The 23,589-nt window shown below is 37.7% G+C and overlaps 1 protein-coding gene across 3 annotated transcripts in view; it reads right to left on the reverse strand.

The window, feature by feature from the left end:
* Nucleotides 1-23,589, reverse strand: part of LOC139749578 (glycerophosphocholine phosphodiesterase GPCPD1-like) — a 167,162-nt gene that overhangs the window by 12,132 nt on the left and 131,441 nt on the right. For 2 of the 3 annotated variants that reach the window (XM_071663646.1, XM_071663645.1), the window contains exons 11-12: nucleotides 16,807-16,872; nucleotides 295-507 (exon numbers count right to left, since the gene is read on the reverse strand). In XM_071663646.1, coding sequence (XP_071519747.1) covers nucleotides 295-507; nucleotides 16,807-16,872 — 279 coding nt within the window. The remainder of the gene's footprint in view (nucleotides 1-294; nucleotides 508-16,806; nucleotides 16,873-23,589) is intronic. The other variant, XM_071663647.1, reaches the window with a different exon arrangement.

Here is a 23,589-nt window from a genome sequence, read left to right on the forward strand (position 1 = left end):
CTATCCTTCTTATTAGTGCTTGTATGGCTCAGTATATTTCAAAGGAACCACCTGGCATACACAGCCATTTCTCTACCAGCCAAACAGTATTTCGTTGTTTATGAAATGTAAGGGTGAAAAAGAAAATCCATTACTATCATTTCATGTCACGTCTGTCACTTCACTCCTAACATTAAAACTGAAGCTCACATTCCATTTCCACAAAATACATTTAAACATTAACAATATAACATTAGAAAAAAACAGTTTCCTATAACCACTTTTATCAGAGGGTAACTTGCTTGTTAAATGTACCTTGATGATGAGATCCAGGAAATGGTTCAGTTCAAAAGGATGCTGGAGCTCATATGTGCCATCTCTCAACTGCATTGTCCATTTGACCTCCACATTGAACCCGCAAGTGTATGGTACAGTCTCAAGGGCCCGCTGTAAGGTGGGGAATGGCTGATGGTCTTCAAAGTCCTCATCACGGAACCTACTCAGTCCTTGCTCTGTCTTGTGGTACAACTGTGGGTCAGGAATGCATATCTTAATTCATATTTAGGAATGCAGTTTTAAATCATCTTTAAGCATGAGTCCCTTATGTATTACTTCAGCCTGAGACACAAAAACTTTTCATTCTATACATCTGGTTGTAAATAAAAAAAGACAACACTACTGTGCGGGGATTCAGTTAAAATCTACCAGTAGATATTCAACATTCCAATCAAAAAATATTTTGCTTTGGACTAATTGCACCTGAATTTTCTATATTTCTCATTTTTATGTATCCTGTTTTGAATACAGCTGACTCTCAACATACGGTGGGGATACATTCCAGTAAATCCATTGTAAGTCGAACATTTAATAAGTCGAAAATACACTTAATACGGTTGTTTACACTCATGATCGTGTGGCTGACTAGAAGTGCGGCTTGCTGTCGCAGCTCAGCATATCGCTAGCCCGGGAAAAGATCAAAATTCAAAATAAATGTTCTACTGAATTTGTCTCAATATAACATTATTGTAAAGTTGAAACACTGTAAGTTGAACCATCATAAGTCAGGGACTATCTGTACTGTATTTTAAAGCAGGGGATGTTAAAAGCTAACAGATGACTAGACTGCTCAATACCCCTAGTTACCATTTTATATTGACAATGTATTCCTAGTAAACAGTCTATCAAAATCAACATATAATTCAATAGGATAGTGGGATTATGTTTCTGTGTAAGATTTCTCAACCATATTTTCTCACAAAAATATTGATAAATAGTAAAAAACAACTGACAAACTTCAGGTAGTTAAAAAGAAATGTGTTGCTACCCTTTCTTTGATATGGATGGTACTGTTAATTTTCTGTATTTCTCATACGTTATAAAATCCTCTTCTCATTTCATATTCTTTGATTTACATCTTTGATATAATATTAACGATATTTGTACACTGGTGAGAAAAAACATGTAATTTACTACTTTAGTGACCATTGCTTTAAGAAGTATTTGCACAGTACTTATAACTGGCAAAGAACACTGGGAAGCTAAAGAGATAAGTTGCTATTTATTGACTGATATATGGTTATGTTAGAAAAAGTGAAAGCCTTGACTATTATCATTAAAAAACCTTAAAAGATTTACTGACTCAAACATTTGAAGAGGTAGACCAAAATATAGGACATCATTACTATGCTTGTGAGGTAATTATCATGCCAATGTAAGAACTTTTGTATAGTTACATAACTTTGGAGCATGAACATCCATAAATGATTAAAAGATATGAATCTTAATTCATGACATGTCTTAGTGAATCATACTCAAAATTGCGTATGGAAACTGAGGGTACTGTATTCCACTCATCAATGAGCACTTATGGAGAACGGAATGCAAAAATGATAACGAGACTTTACATGAAATGTGAATCAAGTGCAATGAAATATCATAGCAGTGTTTTTTGTTTTACTATGTGTTATAAATCTAAGTTAGATTTTTTAATATTTCATTCTTGTATAATTCATTTCATTTTACCCTTAAATGATAGGAGTCATCATATGATGATGTGCATAGCAGTTGGAGAAATAATCAAATGAACGCTAACATTTGCAGGCATTATTTAAATCCCTGTTAATATCATGCTATTTCTATGGTTGCTAACTTTTACCTATATGTTACCTCGCTCTTCTAGGACATTTGCCCCAGTGGAGTGAGGCATGAACTATTTATACACTGAGGCAGGGATAAGATGACCATGAAAGCTCAGGAATCAGTACACATCATCTTGAAACATAACATCAACATGAAGTCAGGCGGCAAGTTGTGGGCCAAAGCAGCTGCAGAAATGGCAGTGTGTGACTGGAGGGTTATGGAAGAGAGGACAGCAGCAGCAAATCAATCAGAGGACCCAAGGTAGCTCCACCCAGTTCCTGAGTCACAAGGTTTGTATAAATAGTGTGAAGTCCGTGGTATTTCTTCTTGAGGAAGATTGTAAGGTCGAAACACATATCATGAACAGAATTCCCAACTTCTGCTTGTATTTCCTTTGCTATCATACTTCCATTTGTCTGGTGATTCATATTCATAATCATAATTTTTCCCACAAAATAAAGCACAGAATATTGTACTGTACAAGGTCTCCCCGACTTTCAAGTGTCTGACATTAAGGAGCTCAAAAAATGAATGTTTAATTCTTAGTCCAACATGCAATCAATTACTCATAATTACGAACTACTACTAAGCTGCATCTTTTTTCATTAAGTGTTGCTGAATGTGATGTTCTATAAACTGTTTCAGAATACAATATCCAATACATTACTACAATCAGGCACAGGTATTTCCTCTAATTTTATACATTTCTTTATATTTTCCATCTTATGAACAAATTGCCAGATGAACAGGGTCCAGGAATCTAACCCATTTGTAATCCGGGGACCTCATGTATTGAAATCCACTATATATGTCATCTGACACCCTAACATGTTAGACACAGGGTTAAGTTCTTGAATCTTTGTCCACCCATCTTCACTACTACTCCTTCATGACAATTACAAGAGACAGATTCTCACACACTGCACTTAATCATGCAAACAGTGATACATGTAATTACAGTAGTGTCATGGTACAGCTATAAGATGGGTACCAAAAAAGTTTGAGTGGTATCGAATCACATGACATCGTGACATCCACTTCCATGTAAATGAAGGGTTAAAGACTGCCAAAAACACACAAAATATACTGAAAATATCATGCAAATAATGGAAATAAAGTATCAAATCCCAGTCAAAGCCTTATCTAAGAGAAAAAAATAATATACAACATAAGAGATAAAAATAATATACAACACATAAAGAAAATGGTAGACAAGTATCCACATTTCTCTAGGACTCTTGGATAGGCTAGGTAAACATTTGTCATATATATTCTTTCTGAATATTTGCTTTTGTCATGATCTTTCTGGATATGTGCTTTTGTCATATGTTCTTTCTGAATAAGTAATTAATCAATAGTTCATGCAGTAAGAAGCTACTCCCCTCCCTGAACTGGAAACATTCTAAACTGTACACTGTTGTATCGTTCATATTTCTGTTACAATATTTTTCTATGTATATCCTTTTTTTGTGTATGAATTAGAGAAGTGGAAAAAATATATAAAAAATATTATTCATGGCAGACAGTGATAAATGTGTTGCTTGAGGAAGAGACGTGGCTAGAAGCTATGTTGAATTGTATGAGTATAATTATATGCCTATGTCCATACAATAGAATGTTGATGAGCAGGAAGCAAATAATATATGAATTATGTATTCTGCTAAATCAGGAATAAGAGAAAGCTTTAGAACCAACTAACAAAACTGTAAGAAACACATGACAAAAATACACTTGGAAAATACCATGAACAAAATCGGACATAGTATTACTATTGACTCCAGATCCAATACTGATCCATACTTGATCTGGTTTGTAACTTTCCTCCTCTATAATTTTCTGGAATTCCATTTTCATGCATTCTTCAGCTTCTACATTAGCTGTTACAGCCTCACTAACACTCACATTTCTCAAACCAACACATCTGGTAAAATTATGAAACCTGCCCTGTTTAGTGGTAAATTTACTTTGATAGCTTTATTTTCAATCATTTGCCCAGTCGCACCCAAATTTTCATGGCGTCATTAATCTTCACATGTGTCAGCATCCTGAGATGCACTACTATCTTCAAAATTCATAGCTGAGAAAAGGTTTTCACGACAGATTTGCTTTCCTTTATGGTGCAGATGCTGCTCTCATTATAGTCATAACAGCCAGCAAATGCTGAAGCACTAGATCCATGCCCAAGTTCATTTAGTATCTTAAACAGGCTCACTTGTCGATGTACTTGGTGGATTTTGGGGCACAATAGGTGTACACTGCATCCTTTGCGTGCTTCCTTATGTGTTTCAGATGTCACCATAATGCAAACTTGAGTACTGTTATAACACAAAATCCAGGGCATTTAGGGGCATTGCATCCTTCAAGTGCTTACTCAGATTCTTCAGATGTCAACAGAATGCACACATAAATACTGTAATAACAAAAAATCCAAGTCTGGTGAGGAATATGCCCTTTATTAGATCCCCTCCTTCTAATGATCCTGGATTTCACCGCGTAATCCCTTAAGCAGGCACATAAATTTCCTCGAGTTTCTAAAACAAATTGGATTTTCAAGTGAGGGGAAAATCAATCTCTCTTAAGGAAAGAAAGGTAATATACAAATGAAAAACCACTTACACAAATGGAAAAAGGCCTTAATCTAGCCCTGGAGAAATAAAAACTGGTGTAAGTGTACTGACAAGACAGCATTGAGTTTTATACATAGCCTGGTGTTGAAGCATTCTGACTGCCATCACCTCATTTGTACTTTGTTCACAGTATCATTAACACACAGATTGTTCTCATAGATTTGTGCTACAGAGCAAATACCACTCGATTTCACATACACTTGGCAATCTACAATGACATCCTCTCCATGCCATGGCTGAAGGATTCCTAAAGAAATATGTAATTGTCACAAAACATGGATAAAGGCATTTTGCACCACCACCAAATCAGCTGGAATCTGATTTGGCAGAAAAGCACAAGCTGTAGATCTATATGAGGTTCCCTTTGTTTACGAAGCAAATGCAGATCTATGAGCGGTCTGGTTTCATTAAAGGGTTAATCCAGCCCTGATGCTCTGCCACTGTAACCTCAACCTATCCCTCTAACCTCACTTGTAAGACTGCCTGTTTACTTTTGATGCAATATACTACCATTTTTCTGAAGTATAATGAGATGTTACAGCATTATTATTTGCTCATACATAATGTAGAAGAGATGTTTTTCTAAAACTTTAAATATCTTTTCTTCCTTACAAGTAAGTGTTTGTACTGAAATAAAATATCAATTTGTACAATATATCAATATCCACAATATTACAACATCAGAACATGGAGTATATTGCTACCATATAAAGTTCAAGTACGTCAGATTTAACTACCTTTGTGGATGCTGCCACAATGATCACATACCAGAACAATCAACTGCAACAGCTGCATGCAGTTTTTCAAAACTTTCTCCTTTTCTGTTTCATCATTAACTATTTTTTCATAAACGTTGCACAAGCAAAATACTGAACAGTGAACTACTAGATAGCTGTGAAAAAGTGTATTCAGTTGGGTCTGAAGGAACAGACGATCACTCATTATAACCTCAGCTAACAAGAGCACATTTATATTACACCACTGATGTCCAACTCTCTCTAAAAAAAAATGAAAAAACAAAAAAATGACATCTGATCTGAAAAATAATTTCCATCTTCATCAAAAACTACCATAAGTATTTCTTATGCATCTGCCTAAGTGGATTAAGCCACTCTGACAGTGGAACCAAATTCAACGAAATAAGATCATACATGTCAATACTTCCTACTCAGCGCTTTTATATTTTTTCAGCTGCTCTGATTAAGTTGAAAATATGAATTATCATCCCTCTGCAACTAGATAAAATTTCTGACAAAGCAAATGGTAACAAGGTAAAATGTTTAATGCATGATCAATAATAAACTCAGGCCTAGGGTAGCAGATTTCAATGATATGCTCTAACATACCAAATCTTCATCTTTTTTTTTTTTTTTTTGAAATGCAATCTTTATGATGCAAACCATCAAGATAATACAAAAGGTAATATGTATAATGAAATCAATTTAATTTGTGTATTCCACCAAAAAGTATTTGTGTCAGGCTTCAATATAATGGTTTACTTCCTAACAATACCTATTATCAAAACAATTATTTACTACACAACACAACCTACCTTTCAAAATGTACTTATTATCAGATATATGCCTCTTTGGCTTTTCACTGTCTAAAGGAGAAAATGAGTCTATACATAAAACAGATGGTAGGAAAACATGTCTTACATAAAATCAAATAAGGAATCAATTTTCTTTAAGCATACAAAATTCAAAAACAGCCAACCAGGGTAGTGACATAAAGATTGTGATATATGAACTAAAATGCTGAAAACAGAATCACATTTACATCAACACATGAATTAATTAAGTAAAGTTTATCTGTAACAATAATAATTAAGGTAAGTTCTAAACACAGTAAGAATTACACAAAGATTTAAATGTTAGTTATTACATGTTTATCCAGCACTCACAACAGTAACTAAATCAACAAACAACATGCAGAGTCTGTAACTAGAAATACTATCCCTTGTAGAATTTAATTTGGACTCCAAAGAACTCTGGTCATGAAAGGTCCACTACAGAAAACTAATACATCTTGACTCCTAGTTTCCACCCTCTTGATCAGTACTGTCATACAACTTACCAGATACACTCACCAAACTTATACTTCAGTAATTTTGACATTTTTTGTTCCTGTTACACTACACAACTGCACTATACAGGCACTCTGCCAGCCCTCACACACCTCACCCTGAGTCATGCATCCTGATCAATTAACAACATTAAGAAGTTAAGGGTTAATGCGAACAAGAATAAGATGATGAGGTTTCACAGAGAGAAAGACTGGTCAGATGGAATGTGAGTTTGAATGGAGTGGTCCTGAAGGAAATGGAATGTCTTAGCTTCTTTACACTGGGTATAGCAACAGATGAAACAAAGGGAACTGAAGAGAATCACACGGTGAGTGAAGGGGTAAATGTCCTGGGTGCCTTGAGGAGTATGTGGAAAGAGAGGTCACTGTCTGTGAGGGTACAGATGGGCATGTCTGACGGTACAGTAGTCCCGATGGTGCTGCATGGACGCGAGTCATGGGCCTTAGATAAAAAAAAAATAAGTAAGCACAAGGGTAATGTGAATGAAATGGAATTCTTGAGGACCACATGTGGTGTCAGGAGGGTTGATCGAGTACAAAACGAAAAGGCAACAGATAGGTTGGTAGTAAGGACAGTATGGTTGAGAGAGCTAAACAGGGTGTACTGAAATGGTCTGGACTTGTGGAGAGGATGAGTAAGGGTATACTTGTCAAAAGTGGAGGGAGCAATGAAGAAGGGAAAAGCAGAAACATGCTGGAAAGATGATATGGAAGATGGTTTGCGTGACTGGGGCCTGAGCATGCAAGAGCATGTAAGGCATGCATGAAAAAGAACAAACTGGATCAATATGGTTTGCAGAGGGTGACATGCTGTAAATGGGCTAAACCAGAGTTTAAGAATAGGTCAGGGGAAACCACAGAGAGGTCTGTAGGGTTTGGCAGTGGATAGGGGACTCAGGTTTTGGCATATGCGTGACAGCTACAGTGTGGATGTGGATGTAAGCATATGAAGTTTAAATTATGTTCCTAATGCTACCTTGCATATACAGGAAACAGTGAACACAAAAAAAAATCACACATCCCTAAAGCCTTTTATATGAGGCTCACACAGCTTCAAAGATGCACCACATCCATGAGATGGAGAACACTAGACCCCTTTAAATAAAGAAGTTTCTCAATGTGATTTGATTTCTTTTCATTCACTGACAAAGGTACAATTTAACCAAATGTGACTTTTCATTTGTAATGTACCCACCATGAGCATGCATAGTCTAGTAATGCCTAAGTGTGTGTGTCTGTTTTTCTGGTGCTACCTCGCTGAAGCTGGGGTAGTGATGCTGTTTCCTGTGGGGAGGGGTAGCGCCAGGAATGGATGAAGGCAAACAAGTATGAACATGTACATTTGTATATGTTGATATGTATACATATGTATATGGGCGTGTATGGGCATTTATATATATGTATGTTTATACGAGTGGGCTGGCCATTCTTCGTGTTTCCTGGCGCTACCTTGCCGACGCGGGAAAAAGCGATTAAGTATAACAAATGTAAAGAATGTGTGGAAGGCGAGAACGTTATCTCAGAGAGCAAAAATGGGTATGTTTGAAGGAATAGTGGTTACAACAATGTTATATGGCTGCAAGGCATGGGCTATAGATAGGGTTGGGCAGAGGAGGGTGGATGTGTTGGAAATGAGATGTTTGAGGACAATATGTGGTGTGAGGTGGTTTGATCGAGTAAGTAATGAAAGGGTAAGAGAGATGTGTGGTAATAAAAAGTGTGGTTGCAAGAGCAGAAGAGGGTGTATTGAATTGGTTTGGTCACATGGAGAGAATGAGTGAGGAAAGATTGACAAAGAGGATATATGTGTCAGAGGTGGAGGGAACGAGAAGTGGGAGACCAAACTGGAGGCGAAAGGATGGAATGAAAAAGATTTTGAGCAATTGGGGCCTGATCATACAGGAGGGTGAAAAGAATGCAAGGAATAGAGTGAATTGGAACAATGTGGTATACCGGAGTCGAAGTGCTGTCAATGGATTGAACCTGGGCATGTGAAGTGTCTGGGGTAAACCATGGAAAGTTTTGTGGGGCCTAGATGTGGAATATATATACATATATTCCTAGGAGTCCACAGGGAAAACAAAACACGATAAGTTCCCAAGTGCACTTTCGTGCAATAAACACATCAACAGGGGAGACACAAGAGAGAAATATGTATATATATATATATATATATATATATATATATACATACTCCTGTAGTGTGGTTAGTGTTCCTGACTGTCATACATTCACAGGCTGCCCAGGGTTAAGCTCATAGGTTTGAATCCTGGTTGTGGTAGTTGGTCCATAGTCAACCCAGCTGTTCATCCACCCTTAGGGGTTGGTCGATGAAATGGGTACCTGACTCAGGGACAGGGTAGCGACAGGAATGGGTGAAGGCAAGCAAGTATGAATATATACATGTGTATATATGTATATGTCTGTGTATGTGTTTGAACTGCTATTCCTTCAAACATACCCATTTTTGCTCTCCGAGATAAAGTCCTCTCCTTCCACACATTCTTCATCATTCCCAGAACCTTCACCCCCTCCCCACCTTGTGAATCACGAAGCGGTTCCACGGTTCCATTCACTGCTAAGTCCACTCCCAGATATCTACAATGCTTCACTTCCTCCAATTTTTCTCCATTCAAACTTACATCCCAATTAACTTGTCCCTCAACCCTTCTGAAGATAATAACCTTGCTCTTATTCACATTTACTTTCAACTTTCTCCTTTTACACACATTTCTAAACTCAGCCACCAACTTGTGCAGTTTCTCACACGAATCAGCCACTAGAGCTGTATCATCAGCAAACAACAACTGACTACTTCCCTGGTCCTCTCATCCCTAACAGATTGCATACTCGCCTCTCTCTCTTCAAGACCCTTGCATTTACCTCCTTCACCAACCCATCCATAAACAAATTAAACAACCATGGTGACATTACACACCCTTGCTGCAGACCAACCTTCACTAAGAATAATAAGTTATTCGATGACTGATGCATGACCAGCAATTGAAATTACACTCCTCCGTAGTGCTAATGGTACCAGTCAAAAGTTCTGAAGGACTTGTAACCACTTTATGAACACTCATGTCCTCATCAACAACAGTAATCTACAGTAAAGAACCTTGGGAACCAGAGTAAAAATATGTATTAATATACCTCAAGAATGTGCTTGAGGTGACAAATGGGTAGAAGCAAAAGACCCAGAACCCTCTCCACTTTCATTATCATACCAAAGACAGAAAGAAAAAAGCTAGGGTGTCTGAATGTGCATGGATGCAAACAAGAAAAAAAAAAGCAATAATAAGTGCTCTATTTGATAAGAGGGGCCTGGAAGTTCTGGCTCCAAGTGAAACTTATAAAGGGAGAGGGGGTAGACTGGTTCAAGAATGTTCATGGAGGAAAATCCAAAATTACTGAAAGGGCAAGAACAAAAGAAGGGGTAGCACTTATGATTTCATAACCAATGTGGGATAGAACATAGGTATACTACAAAAGAGAGTGATTTTTTGACAGGAGATAGGTGAGTGTTTTGGCAGCTTTGCTGCAAAGAATCTAATCTTAGTATTTGGGAAAAGAATCTAATCTTGGTATTTGGGAAACTGAATGCGAGTGGGTGATGTGGCAATTATGGGTATAGAGACATGATGTCCCAAGTGTCCATAAAAATGGGGAGAAGCTTGTTGAATTATGTGACATGGAATACATGGATAAAAGAGGTGCCTACTGTACTTAAGTATAAATGGATAAGTGAGACTGGGTGGTCAAAAGGCATTCCTGGATTGTGTTCTGCCTAAAAGGCATGCAAAGAAGAGGTTATTGGATTTGGATGTGAATGTCCTGAGAGGAGTGAAATGTGAAATATCTGATAATTTCTCGGTCGAAGAAAACATGATATTTGATGATAATTTTAGGAAAAGAGGAAATGGTGAGAGAGTATAAGAACGTGATATGGGAGTGTGCTCTGAAAAGAGGCTTCTGTGTTACAATAAGAAAAGAGGTTTGGGGAAACAACATAAGGGAAAAGTAAGTGAAACATAGGGAGTCGAACAAAAGTGGAAAGTATTATAGAGATGTGCTTAAATGTTTCACTAAGTGAAGTGTGTGGCATGGAGAAGGTGGAATGTTCATGCATAAAAGAGGCTTCTGTGTTATAAGAAAAGAGATTTGGGGAAATGACATAAGGTAAGTGAAACTAGGAGAGTGGAACAAAAATGTAAGGTATTATGGAAGATGTGCTTAAATGTTTCATTAAGTGAAGTGTGTGGCATGGAAAAGGTAGAATGTTCATATATGACAGAGGTTGGCAGAATGAGGATGTTAAATTGCTGGTAAAAGAGAGAAAAGATGTGTATGGGTGGTAACTGTAGGGAGGGAGTGTGAGCAATAAGGAGTCCATGAGAATATTCACTGAAAGAGAGCACATGAAAAATATCAGGAGAGAGTGTCATTGAACTTTGAAAAGAAAAAATATAGTACGAAAACAAGTAAACAGCATGAAGAGAATACGAGAACATATGAGGAAGAAAAGAGGGGATAATGGATGGGGAAGTGGTAAGTGTCAAATAAGAGTTTGAAAATAATTGGAGTGGGTATCTGAATATGTGATGAATGTGTTATATAATAGGATGGCACATGTGGTGCAATTGTGAGGAAGTGTAATGTGTAGAAAGTCATAGCAAATGTCATGAGGAAGAAGAGACAGGAACACCTGCAATGAAAGCCTTGCATATGATGAAGTGCAACAAAACATCTGGAATGGATGGGATAGCAGGTGACTTTCTCGAGAAAGTGGGTGAGAGTGCTGATGACTGGTTAGTCTGGCTGTCTGACACTTGTATGGTGAGGTGAGTGAGGACAGGAAGAACACATTTATAGTACCCTTGCATAAAGGCAAGCAGGAAAAAAGTGAACACTCAAACTGAAGGTATAAGCTTGTTAAGTAAGGATCTGGAAAAAATATTTGATGGAGCAGCAGACAAAGAGATCTTGTGGTATGTGCCACAGATATATGACATAAATGGAAAACTCCTAAATACAGTGAAGAGTACTTACCAAAAAAGCAAGGCACACAGGAAAGGAGGAAGGGATGTGTATGAGTCATTCTTGATGAAAGTGGGCCTGTATTAAGGATGAGTGATGTCATCATGGGTGTCTCATGTGTTTTCGAGAGGAGGGTGAGGAAAGTAAAAGCAAAGGTTTTAGACCAAGGGACAGGTTTATGGTGTGCTGGAGGTTGAGGTTTCAGTAAGAGGCAGGATTACAGTATGCTGGACATTGGGGTTATGGTAAGTGAATCAGCTGCTGTTTGCAAATGACAACTTTGGTGGCAGGTTCAAGAGACAACCTCCTACACCTGGTGACAGATTTTGAAGTGTACTTTCCCAGTTTCTGTGCATAGATGATACAACTGAGAATTGGCTGTTATGATACCCCCTTCTTCCCTTAAATAGCTAAGTTGTGGAATACTCTGCCATCTTTTGTTTTTCCTCTTTGTACAACCTTTCTTCCATTACAAGTCAGATCTTGCCATGCTGGTCACTAAATTGGTCACTAAATATACAGAAAAAAGTATGGTAATGAGTTGCAGTACAGGAAGGTTAGAGAGGATAGTCTGAGTGTACGTTTGCCCAGGAGAAAATGGTATGCTTTCAGTATCTACAAGTGGATGTGACAGTGGACAAAACCTTGGGCTCAAATGCGTCATGGAGTAGAAAAGGGGGTTGTAGTTTTAAGAGCATTAAGGAAAAAGTGAAAGGAGATATCAATGCCTGTCTGAACTGAGATGGATTAGATTGAAAGTGTAATAAACCTGAGTGTTATATGGATGTGAATCATGGGCTTTGAATGCTAAGGGAATGGGGTGGATGTGCTGGATATGAAATGCCTAAGGATGACATGTAGTGTGAGATGGGCTGATCACATAATGGTTGTCAGCCTACGAGGAAGAAGCAGCGGTAAGTGCAGTCTGACTAAGGGGGCTGACCAGGATGAGCTGAAATGGTTTCGATGGATGGAAAAGACAGGCAAAGAAAGACTTAAGAGAAAATTGAGGAAGCAACACAGAGGAGGAAACGAAGAAGATAAAAGATGGAGTGAGGTAGGCTTTGCGGTGTTGGGGCCTGAACTTTAAGGAGAAGCATACATGTGATATGAATTAGATCATTGTAGTATATGGGGACAGCATGTTGTAATTGGACTGGGTCAAGGGCATATGATGTGGTCAAGGTAAACCACAGGGTAGTATGTGGCATTTGGCTGTGGAAGGTTGGGCTTTAGTTTTCGTACAACATACATAACAGGTAACGGAGGGATACATGTAAATGATGCCATTGTTCATTTGTTCCTGATACTACCTTGCTAAAGTGTGAGAAAAAATCAAATATCAAAAATAATCATATCCAAATACTACCTTGCTTAAGTGTGAAAAGCAATCAAGTATAAAAAACAATTATAACCAAAAAGTCCACAACATACAATATAATGTTTTAACCAAATACAAACTGCAATGAATAGTTTAATATATGATGTTCTCAATGACACAATCTACAATAAATAATTCTAAAAACATTATATTCTCATCAACACAAGTCTACAATGAATAACTTACTGAGTGATGTTCTCATCGACAATGGTCTACAATAAATAACTTACTACAAGACGTTCTCATCGAAACAAGTCCACAATGAATAACTTACTGTATGATGTTCTCATCAAAAAGTCTACAATGAATGACTCACTTTATGATCTTTTAACCAAAAACAGTCTATAATGGATAACTTACGACATTCTGAAGTTTTCATCTGTATTAATGTATAATCATGCATATAATCTTACCACTACTAAACTACATTGAGTAAAATACTCCATAAAGATGTTTTCACCACTATTAATCCCCAACTTACTAAATGCTGAAGCTTTCACCAACACAGTATCATGTTGAATGTTTTCATCAATACAATACAATATTGTTGAAAATTTCACCAATACAGTACCAGTCTGCAATGAATAACTCGTGTACTTACCCATATTTGTCTAAAATGATTACCTTCCTATATGCTTATGTATCAAAACCAGCTAACAATCAATATCTATATCTTATAAGATTTTCTCACCAACATCAGTTTATAAAACAATTTTGTAAATGGTAATGTTCTAAACAACACTAATTTACATGCATAGTTTACAACTTGGCTATGTTATCACCACCACATGTCTGCAGAGAATAACCTATTATACAGGGATAAGATCTCACCACCATGTCTACCATGAATTCAGTACTTACCTCCTGGCTATGTTCTCCCTAACGACAGTTCACAAATAATCACTTAACAAACAATTATGTATGTTCTGTCTTTTAGAAACTGAAAAACATGAAGGGGGTCTTTCCATCCCCCCACTCTCGCACTCTTTAGTCATCTCCTATGACACACAGGGAATATGGATATGGAATTCTATCTCCCCTATCCCAGGCACCATGTGAATCAGGCAATGTTGTATAATGGGGTCGACGTGCTGTCAATGAACTGAACCAGGACATGTGAAGTGTTTGGGGAAACCATAGAATAATTTATGGAACCTGGCTGTGAGAGAATGGATGTGGGCGGATATGGTCTTTCTTCGTATGCTCCTGGTGCTACCTCGCTAACATGGGAAGTAGCAATCAAATATGAAAAAATTATCATCTTACAAACTACAAACACCAAGCTAAAATGAGTAACTCACGTGACTATGCACTTGAAACACCACGTTCAGCTAACCAAGATGAATCATAGCAATCATGCCACCCACTCTCTCGCAGTTCCCTCTCTACAACTACTTAGTGTAAGTGGTTGAGATTTTGTGCTGTTCAGATGTTAATAACAACCAACCATTATATCTGGACATATTAGGACACCATGAAGAAAGATTCTAATATATCAATAGATAAAGCCTAATTTTCCAAGCAAATCATAAAAAAATTAAAATGGACAATAACACAATAGGTGACTGAATACTTGGTGGTGGTGCCATATCCAGATTTCAATGCTTAAGCAATGAGCCAAAGTTTGAATTTCTATGATACAAATTCGGTTTAAATAGTTTAAAGCTGTTTAGATGGTTCATATTATATTTCCTTTCAAATTTTGCTAATATTAATCAAGGTGACAGGGACACAGCAATTTTTTTTTTGGTCAGTTATGCCTGACAGGGTTAAAGAAAAGTCCATCACTACCCCAGGATTACATAATGAGAAAGTCTGGTGCAGATGTTACATACTCTTTTCCACAAATGTAAGCTCAGTGGAGCCATCTCCTTTGCAGGCCTCCAACCTCCTTACAGAACCATGCTACTTCACCGTGCATGTCACTAAATTCTTTAGATTTCTCATGTCTATCTTCTTATTAACTTCCCTCACCCAACAATTTATATCATTATAATTTCTTCCCAGTACCTTAGGTCTTTCTACAATTTATCTACATTCCATGAGGTGGTTGTAGGGTAGTGAGGACATTTGATTTTCCCACATCTTCCTGGTGATGGAAGAACCCTCTACAGACTTAGAACAGTATTAAAATTCCACTGGATATCTAAACAGAGGTGGGAAAAGATAGCAAACCAGTTAATGTTGGCCACTGTTTTAAGATTAGCATAAATTTTTGCTTTATGCACATTAACATTTTATATATTCTACTTATTCTATCAAGTCTGTAATGACTCTTTTTAGAGTGCTAGTTTCTCTGAAAAAATATTAGCTTATCAGGTAGGATATAAAGCAATAACTAAATTTGCAAAGTTGTGTATCAGAAAAGAATAATGTAATAATATGCAAGCTGGACAATAAAACATTAACTCTGTGAAATCTAAAAACCTTACGTATTCAGTCTGCAAAAAAATAAAGACAATCAGGGCTTTATTTCTTTTACACACAAAGTTGCTTTAATCAGTAAGACCTCTCTATTTTCTCTCTAATTTCCTATCCACAGTCTACAACATCTGCTGCAGTTATTTCACTGAAATCCTCTACTAATATACCCACAAACTTGAGCAACTCTAATACTGAGGGTATATCCACATGGTGTTACTCTCCCTTTGCAACCTTCCACTGCCTTATCGGAAGTCTTAACAACCTATCATCCACTATACATTCCACATGTTGACAATCTCAGCCTAATTTGGAGCTTAATATGAGCCCAGTTTGTTTAATCTAAAATTCAAAGTAGAGATAAACTGGAACAGATAAAATAAGAGTAAATGGAAATGCTGCCAAGGTCTAATTAGATTTATGATGTGCTAATTCCAATCTTCTGGCATTCTACAATATTCGAGCATATTCATGTCATTAAGCTTAAAGTTATATTACAAAAATAGTGTAATTCAAAAATTCAAAATAGAATATAAGACAAAGTTAAAGACTCACTACTTACCTCATGGCATCACAACCAACCCTTCATCTTCTTTAACCTCAGGACCATAATTACTGCCTACATATCATTTTAACGAAGAATAGCTTCTCTTGATGAATGTTTTCATCTACAATGCCAACTTGCATATGACCATTACACTATTGTTAAGACTGACAGATCCTTCAGGATTTCACAGCATTTCCCGAAAAGCACTTATGAAATACGACATAAGCGCAAATCCGATGTACTACTACATCACTACATCAGTACTGCCATGTTATTGCTGGAAGGAATCCAAGTCCATTCCACTATGGTAAGAATTCCAAGGATGGTCTAAGGAAATGGATTTTAAGAAGGAAATAGATCTATAGATGCAGGGAGCTAAGTGTGAAAGGATATCAGATGGCTGTTCCATAAGGTACTGAAAATGAGGTAAGTTACAAGTAACATTTCTGTACAGCAGCAAAATAAGAGCTGGTAAGCTCTATCTGAAGTGAGATATGGGCCAGGACTCAGGGAAAGGGAGCAATGTATTAAAAGGATGCAAAAGGGCTCGGCAAGAGAACAGACATTTTCTTCAGTTGCTGCAGACATACCATATCTTCATGATCACAGTACGAGAGGATGTCGGATGGGACGCCTTCTTTGAGATGACTCAGATCCTGGGGATTAAAAAATACACAACACTCAGCACATGCACTCAAGCCAGTAATATAACCAGGAGTTCATCTGGGGAGGGGATATGTTACTACAACACCTGCAAGAGACAAAACATCCACATCTAAACACAAGACTATAGAAAATATACATTCTCATTACGTTTAGAGAAACACAGTTGAAAAGAAGTGAGCAAGGAATGGGAAGCAGTTTTCTACCAAAGAGTAAAGTGCGAATCATATCTTTGATTTACTGCCTATAACATCCCCTACTATGTTCACCAGAGTTAAATCACTTCTCTAGAAAGATTCTGTATCAACATTAAATGTATACTTTACAATGAAAGTAACTTCTTTTTAAGAGGTGAAATAAATACTGACCTATGACCTTCAAATGAGTGTGGCTCTGATCAAAGCATTTCAAAGTTAAAGACACACAGGGAACATCTTTCCACTAAAAAGCAAGGTGTGAATCATATCCCAAAAAGTTTAAAGTGTTGTCTAAAAGCCTCTTGCACCCAACACCAAGTTCATCAGTTCGAAATTCTTAATCAACAGAGATACATAAAATACCAAATACAGTAAACCCTTGATTTAACAGACTAACAGAAGGGAGGGGGTGTCCATTAATGCCAAAAGTCCGTTAACTGAATGTAACCTATGGACCATTTTTTAATACAATGTACAATATACAGTAATACAGTATACAGTTCACATGCTTTCTTTAACTCCTCTATCACTTGATGCCATTTTGAATTTAAGGATTACAAATTCATCTAATAAATAAAGTCACAATTCTCTGTATACAACCTGACAGCAAAAAAGCTTGAGGCAGACTGAGACAAAAACAAAGCGAGTATGTCCACACACTACCAAAAACAAGTGTGATATGAAATGCGCATGGGGTGTCATTTGAAATCTAAAAAAAAATATCAATAAATGTAAAATTATTTGTCCAGTCCATTAAATCCAAAATCTGTTCTAGCAGGGTCCATTAAATCAAGCGTTTACTGCACTTTCCTTCTCTGAGACGGCTCTATATCAATATCATGCTTAGATTATGATACAATCATGTTCTTTTAAGAGGTGAAATCCACATTAATTTACATCTTTCAAAGTAGTTTCGCACAGATCAGGTCAATTCAAAATTGCGGTAAATCAGTGCCCATAGTAGTTGGTAGGCAGCCACTAACCAGGGAAGTATATCACTGGCACAATCCGCCTGGGTATCAAGAAGTTTATTGACAGCTGTGTAGTGAGCCAGCACTTCAATGGTTGTCAATTTGCACTTCTCTGACCCAGGTAGCTGTCTTTTCTTTCTGCTTCACCCACATATGGACTGCTGGCATTTAGGTCAGCAAATACACAATATCTCCTTGTCACACATGACACTTGATAACACCTAAATCTTGCAACTCACTCTTCATAACACTAGATTTTCCTGTGGTGAGTGCTAGACCTACCTTTTAGCAAAAGGGAAAGAGCAATTGATAGTAATAGTAGGCAGGAACACTAGACAGGAGCATCAGGTAAAAGTAGCTAATAGGATCATTTAGGCAAAAGCATTAGGTAAAAGTAGTATGCTGCAACATAAGGTATAAGAAGTCGATAGGAATATTTGGTAGGAGCCTCTGGAAACACTACACTACAGTTGTGCTCTGCCAGTGGTCTGTTAAGGACGAGGTACTAAAAGACTAAGAAGTGGCACTGGAGTTCACCAGTTCTTTATCTTATTGTTTTTTCACACTCGATCGCCATTTCCCATGTGAGTGAGGTAGCACCAGAAACAGATGAAAAAAGGCCACACTTGCTCACATCCAATCTCTAGCTAACATACATAATGTATTGAAACCACAGCTCCCTATCCACAAGCAGGCCCTACAGATCTTTACATGATTTAACCCAAACACTTCACATGCCCTGGTACAGTCCACTGACAGCATGTCAACACCAGTATACCACATCGTTCCAATACACTATCCAATGCATACCTTTCAACCTGCGGCATGTTCAGGCCCTAATTGTTCAAAACCTTTTTCACTCCATCCTTCCATCTCCAATCTGGTCTCTCTATTCTCCCTATGCCCTCCACTTTTGATACTATCGTCCTCTTTGTCAACCTTTCCTCATTCTCTTTATGTCCACAACATTTTAGGACATCCCTTTTTGCACTCCAATATACATTCCTTTTACTACCACACATCTCTCTCTTTACATTGGAGGCTCCAGTCACGGACAAAACTTCACATCAAAGGTAGGCCTTGATTCAAATATGGAGAGGATTATGAAATGGTAAAAGAAGAGACATAGGGAAGTATTTATGACACATATATCTGCTTTGTCAACCTTTCCTCGCTCAGTCTCTCTCTATGTCCAAACCTTTTCATTACACCTTCTTGAACTCTCCCAACCACACTTTTTATCAACACATCTCTCCCTCCTTGTGTGTCAGTTTTGGGGCATTCATGTTCAATGACGAGAACAGACAGTACAGGAGTCTTGCCATAGGATCCCCCTTACTGCTGTCATGGCATGCCTGTATATGAAAACTTTAGACAAAGACAGTGACAGTAGGATCATGGGCAGGGGTGCCTCGAGGTACAGGTAAATGGATGACACAATAGTGGTAGCTCCAAGGGAAACTAACATGAACACTACATTAAGAATGCTAAATAATGTCAGCAGAGATAAACAATTCACATAAGGTGAGATCCACTGGTGATATTCTTTCCTATCTTGCTAATGTCTGGTCATCATCCCTAAAGGATTTTGGGGAGTCATGTGTAGTTGCCCTTGACATATCCAAAGCTTTTGACAGTGTGGCATCGGGGTCTCATCTATAAGCTCCCCTATTTTAGCTTCCCTCCATCACTTTGCTGCTTCATATCTAGCTTCCTCTCTGGCCGATCTATCTCTGTGGTTATTGAGGGATCAGCCTCCAACCTTTTTTCCAACAACAGCAGTGTCCCTAAAGGTTCAGTACTGTCTTCTACAATTTTTCTCCTTTTTTCAATGATTTTCTCTCCTTCACAAATAATCCAATGCACTTATATGCTGATGACTCAACACTGCATTCATCCACTTCCTTTAATTCTGTTCTCTCTTCTCTCACTTGATCTCTTCCTTGATATACTCAAACTTGGACAGGATATCTCAATGGGGTAGACAAAATCTAGTTAAGTTCAATACCTCCAAGACCCAGTTTCTACCCCTCTCTATTGAAAACTCCTCACAACTCTCATCTCTCCTTCGACAGTTCTGTTATTCCACCTCTTGACTCAATGAACATACTTAGTATTACTTTAGCATCCACTCTTTCTTAGAAATCCCATGTTACTAAGTCTGCCTCTACGAAACTTGGTGCCGTTTAGATGTCAAAACTTCTTTTCTTCCGAAAAGTTGGTCCATTTATATAAAGGCTTGATTTGTCCTTGTATGGAGTACTGCTCTCACATCTGGGGTGGTTCTAACTCTGCATCCTTACCTGACAGAGTTGAGTTGAAAGCAGTTTGACTCATAAATTGTTCCAGGCTAACTTCCAAACTTGACCCTCTTACCCTGTGCCGGAATGTTGGTTCACTTTCCCTCTCCTATAGGAATAACTCTGGTTTTTGCTCCTGAGAGCATGCTGCTTACTCAAGGATGGACAGTTTTGATAACTGTCACTCCAAAAAAGTATACATTTCTCTGCTCCTGGAAGTAGTGTAACTTTGGGCAGGACTCTTTGGTGGATACTGGTCCAGTGGCACTTATAAATAATCAAAATATACATACATGTACACATGATCCACGATGTTACCAGACTCCATTTGCTTGAGGTTACATCACAAGAGAGAAGCCATTTTTGGCAAAGCTGTGTCACTGGGAGTAAAGTCTTGTCAAAGAGCTTCTCACTCCAAAGGAGTCTGTATCCCCATGCTACTGGAAGTAGAACACCCTTGGGCTGTAGGAGCCTTTAAGAAAGAGTTCCTGGGTAACACCAAGTCTTTCATAAAAATTGGTCCCGAGATAATTATGAATAAAATATATGATCAACAACACAATCAAGCAAAGCAACCTATTCTCAGCTACAAAACATGGCTTTAGACCCAACCACTCCATCATCACATTACACACAGACCTTGCACAACACATCTTGGATGACTTCAACCAACCATAACCCCTTTCCTGCATAGTTTTAGTGGCAATAGACAGACAGAATACTGCCCATGTATCTACTGTGTTTTGCAGAAGGCCAGTAAGAGGAGTGAAAGGTGGGGGGTCTGGAAATCCTCCCCTCCTGTATTACTTTCCAACAGAAAGGACAGAGAAAGGAGCCAACGGAGTATTTTCCCCCTCTAAGGCTCAGTCATTTGTTCTTGATGCCACCTTGCTCACACAGGGAACAGTGAACATGCATGAAAGGTATAACCAAATCTCAATGTAGTCCTTATGCAGAATTTATAGGCTTTAGAAGTTTCCACTGGTTACTACTGTTGTTCTAATAGGATATTCTCAAATAAACTTTTACATGTGGAAATCCCTACTCTCTACATCTGCCATGGGACAGCGAAAGTACTATTAAGCATTACTAGTCCGCATGGTCAAGAACAAGTTAGTGTTACTATAGAAGTGGAAAACTGTATACATCTGCATTGGTACAGTAAAATCTTTATTCAGTTAAAAAGCAGCAAAAAAAATTAGTATATCAAGACATGGCTTAATAGAGTGGAATGAGGGAGAAAATTATAAATCTAAAAAGTTATATTCCAAACTTCAAAGCCAAGTACTGCAGTCTATGGAGAATCTTCTCCATACATTTCAGTACTCTGCCATTAACACACTTATTGTTAAGATGATCTACCAGCAATAATGAAAATGTTTGCTGTAAAATTAAGCATATATCCTACATGCTTAGACTGTAAGAACTCAAAGTACTAGATGAGATGAAAATCAAAATGTGTAAATAACCAATTCAAAATATGACAAACATTAAAAATGGCCAAAAAACATAACAAATATTAGAAAAATGAAAAACCAATACTGATACTGAAAAGTTAATGAGAAAAATTAGGATAACATAATAAACCTTACACCATAGAATATAAAGTCTTTCATCCTCATTAAGCCTGTTATGCTGCAGGTGAGTTATCATTTGAAAAGCAAAACCTCATGCATGAACAACAAGCTAACTCTTGATGTAACACTCTAGTGTTGCAGAAACCAGTTGCAGAGCCCTGTTTTCAGTTACCATGGCTGCATATGTGACAATGCGTCAAAAAATTGGAGGTAATATTTCCATTAAGGTATTCTGAACATGTCTAGTCTAAATGTCAAACTTGTAAGCTGTCACTTTTAGTGCAAGTATTTCTTCAAAGTTTCAAGATGCTTACGATATGGTATAAATTATCACTGAAATGACAACAAAATCTATATTTCAGTGCTCAAACTGAAATACTAATATGATGAGGGAGAAGATGGTACATTAAAAGGTTTCATGTTTAAGTTTCTGAAAAATATAAAATGTGATACAAATATTTACATCTTAAATAAAATCTTTCATCACCTGTTACAAGTTCCCGTAAAACATAAACTCTAAAGTCAACTTCACCAAAACCTCCTTTATCCATAATATTTGTCAGTGGGGTTCAACCACTGTAATGATATATTCAGAATACAAAAATGAAACTTTGAAGAAGCTGGTGTATAGAAGGGGGTTGCAAGCAGATGAGTGCGATGGTAGAGATCTGGAAAGTGTGTAATATAGTTCCAATAAGGATAAAAATAAAATATTAATTTTTTCATACTTGATTACCATTTCCTGCATTAGCATGGTAGTGAAAAAAAAAAGCTGCATTTGTTCAAATCCATTCTCTATCTGTCATGTGTAATGATGCAGGGGGGCTGGAAATCCTCCCCTCCAGTTTTTACTTTTCCAAAAGAAGGAACAGAGAAGGTGGCCAAGTGAGGATTTTCCCTCAAAGGTTCAGTCCTCTGTTCTTAACGATACCTCCCCATTAGCCCCCTTCACCGATGTTCCCATTTGTTCTCTTGTCTTACACACTTTATTCACCTCCTTCCAAAACATCTTTTTATTCTTCCTAAAATTTAATGATACTCTCTCACCCCACCTTACATTTGCCCTCTTTTCACCTCTTGCACCTTTCTCTTGACCTCCTGTCTTTCTTTTATACATCTCCCAGTAATTTCCACTATTTCCCTGCAAAAATCAACCAAATGCCTCTCACTGGTCTTTCACTAATAATCATACTTCTTCATCCCACCACTCACTACCCTTTATAATCTGCCCACCTCCCACCTTTCTCATGTCACAAGCATCTTTTGCACAAGCCATCACTGCTTCCCTGAACACATCCCATTCCTCCCCTACTCCCTTTATGTCCTTTGCTCTCACCTCTTTCCATTGTGAACTCAGTCTCTCCTAGTACTTCCTCACACATGTTTCCTTCCCAAGGTCACTTACTCTCACCACTCTCTTCACCCCAACTATATATATATATATTTTTTTTTTTTTTTTGCTTTGTCGCTGTCTCCCGCGTTTGCGAGGTAGCGCAAGGAAACAGACGAAAGAAATGGCCCAACCCACCCCCATACACATGTATATACATACGTCCACACACGCAAATATACATACCTACACAGCTTTCCATGGTTTACCCCAGACGCTTCACATGCCTTGATTCAATCCACTGACAGCACGTCAACCCCGGCATACCACATCGC

Source organism: Panulirus ornatus, chromosome 7 (assembly GCF_036320965.1).
Source record: "Panulirus ornatus isolate Po-2019 chromosome 7, ASM3632096v1, whole genome shotgun sequence".
NCBI lineage: Eukaryota > Metazoa > Arthropoda > Malacostraca > Decapoda > Palinuridae > Panulirus > Panulirus ornatus.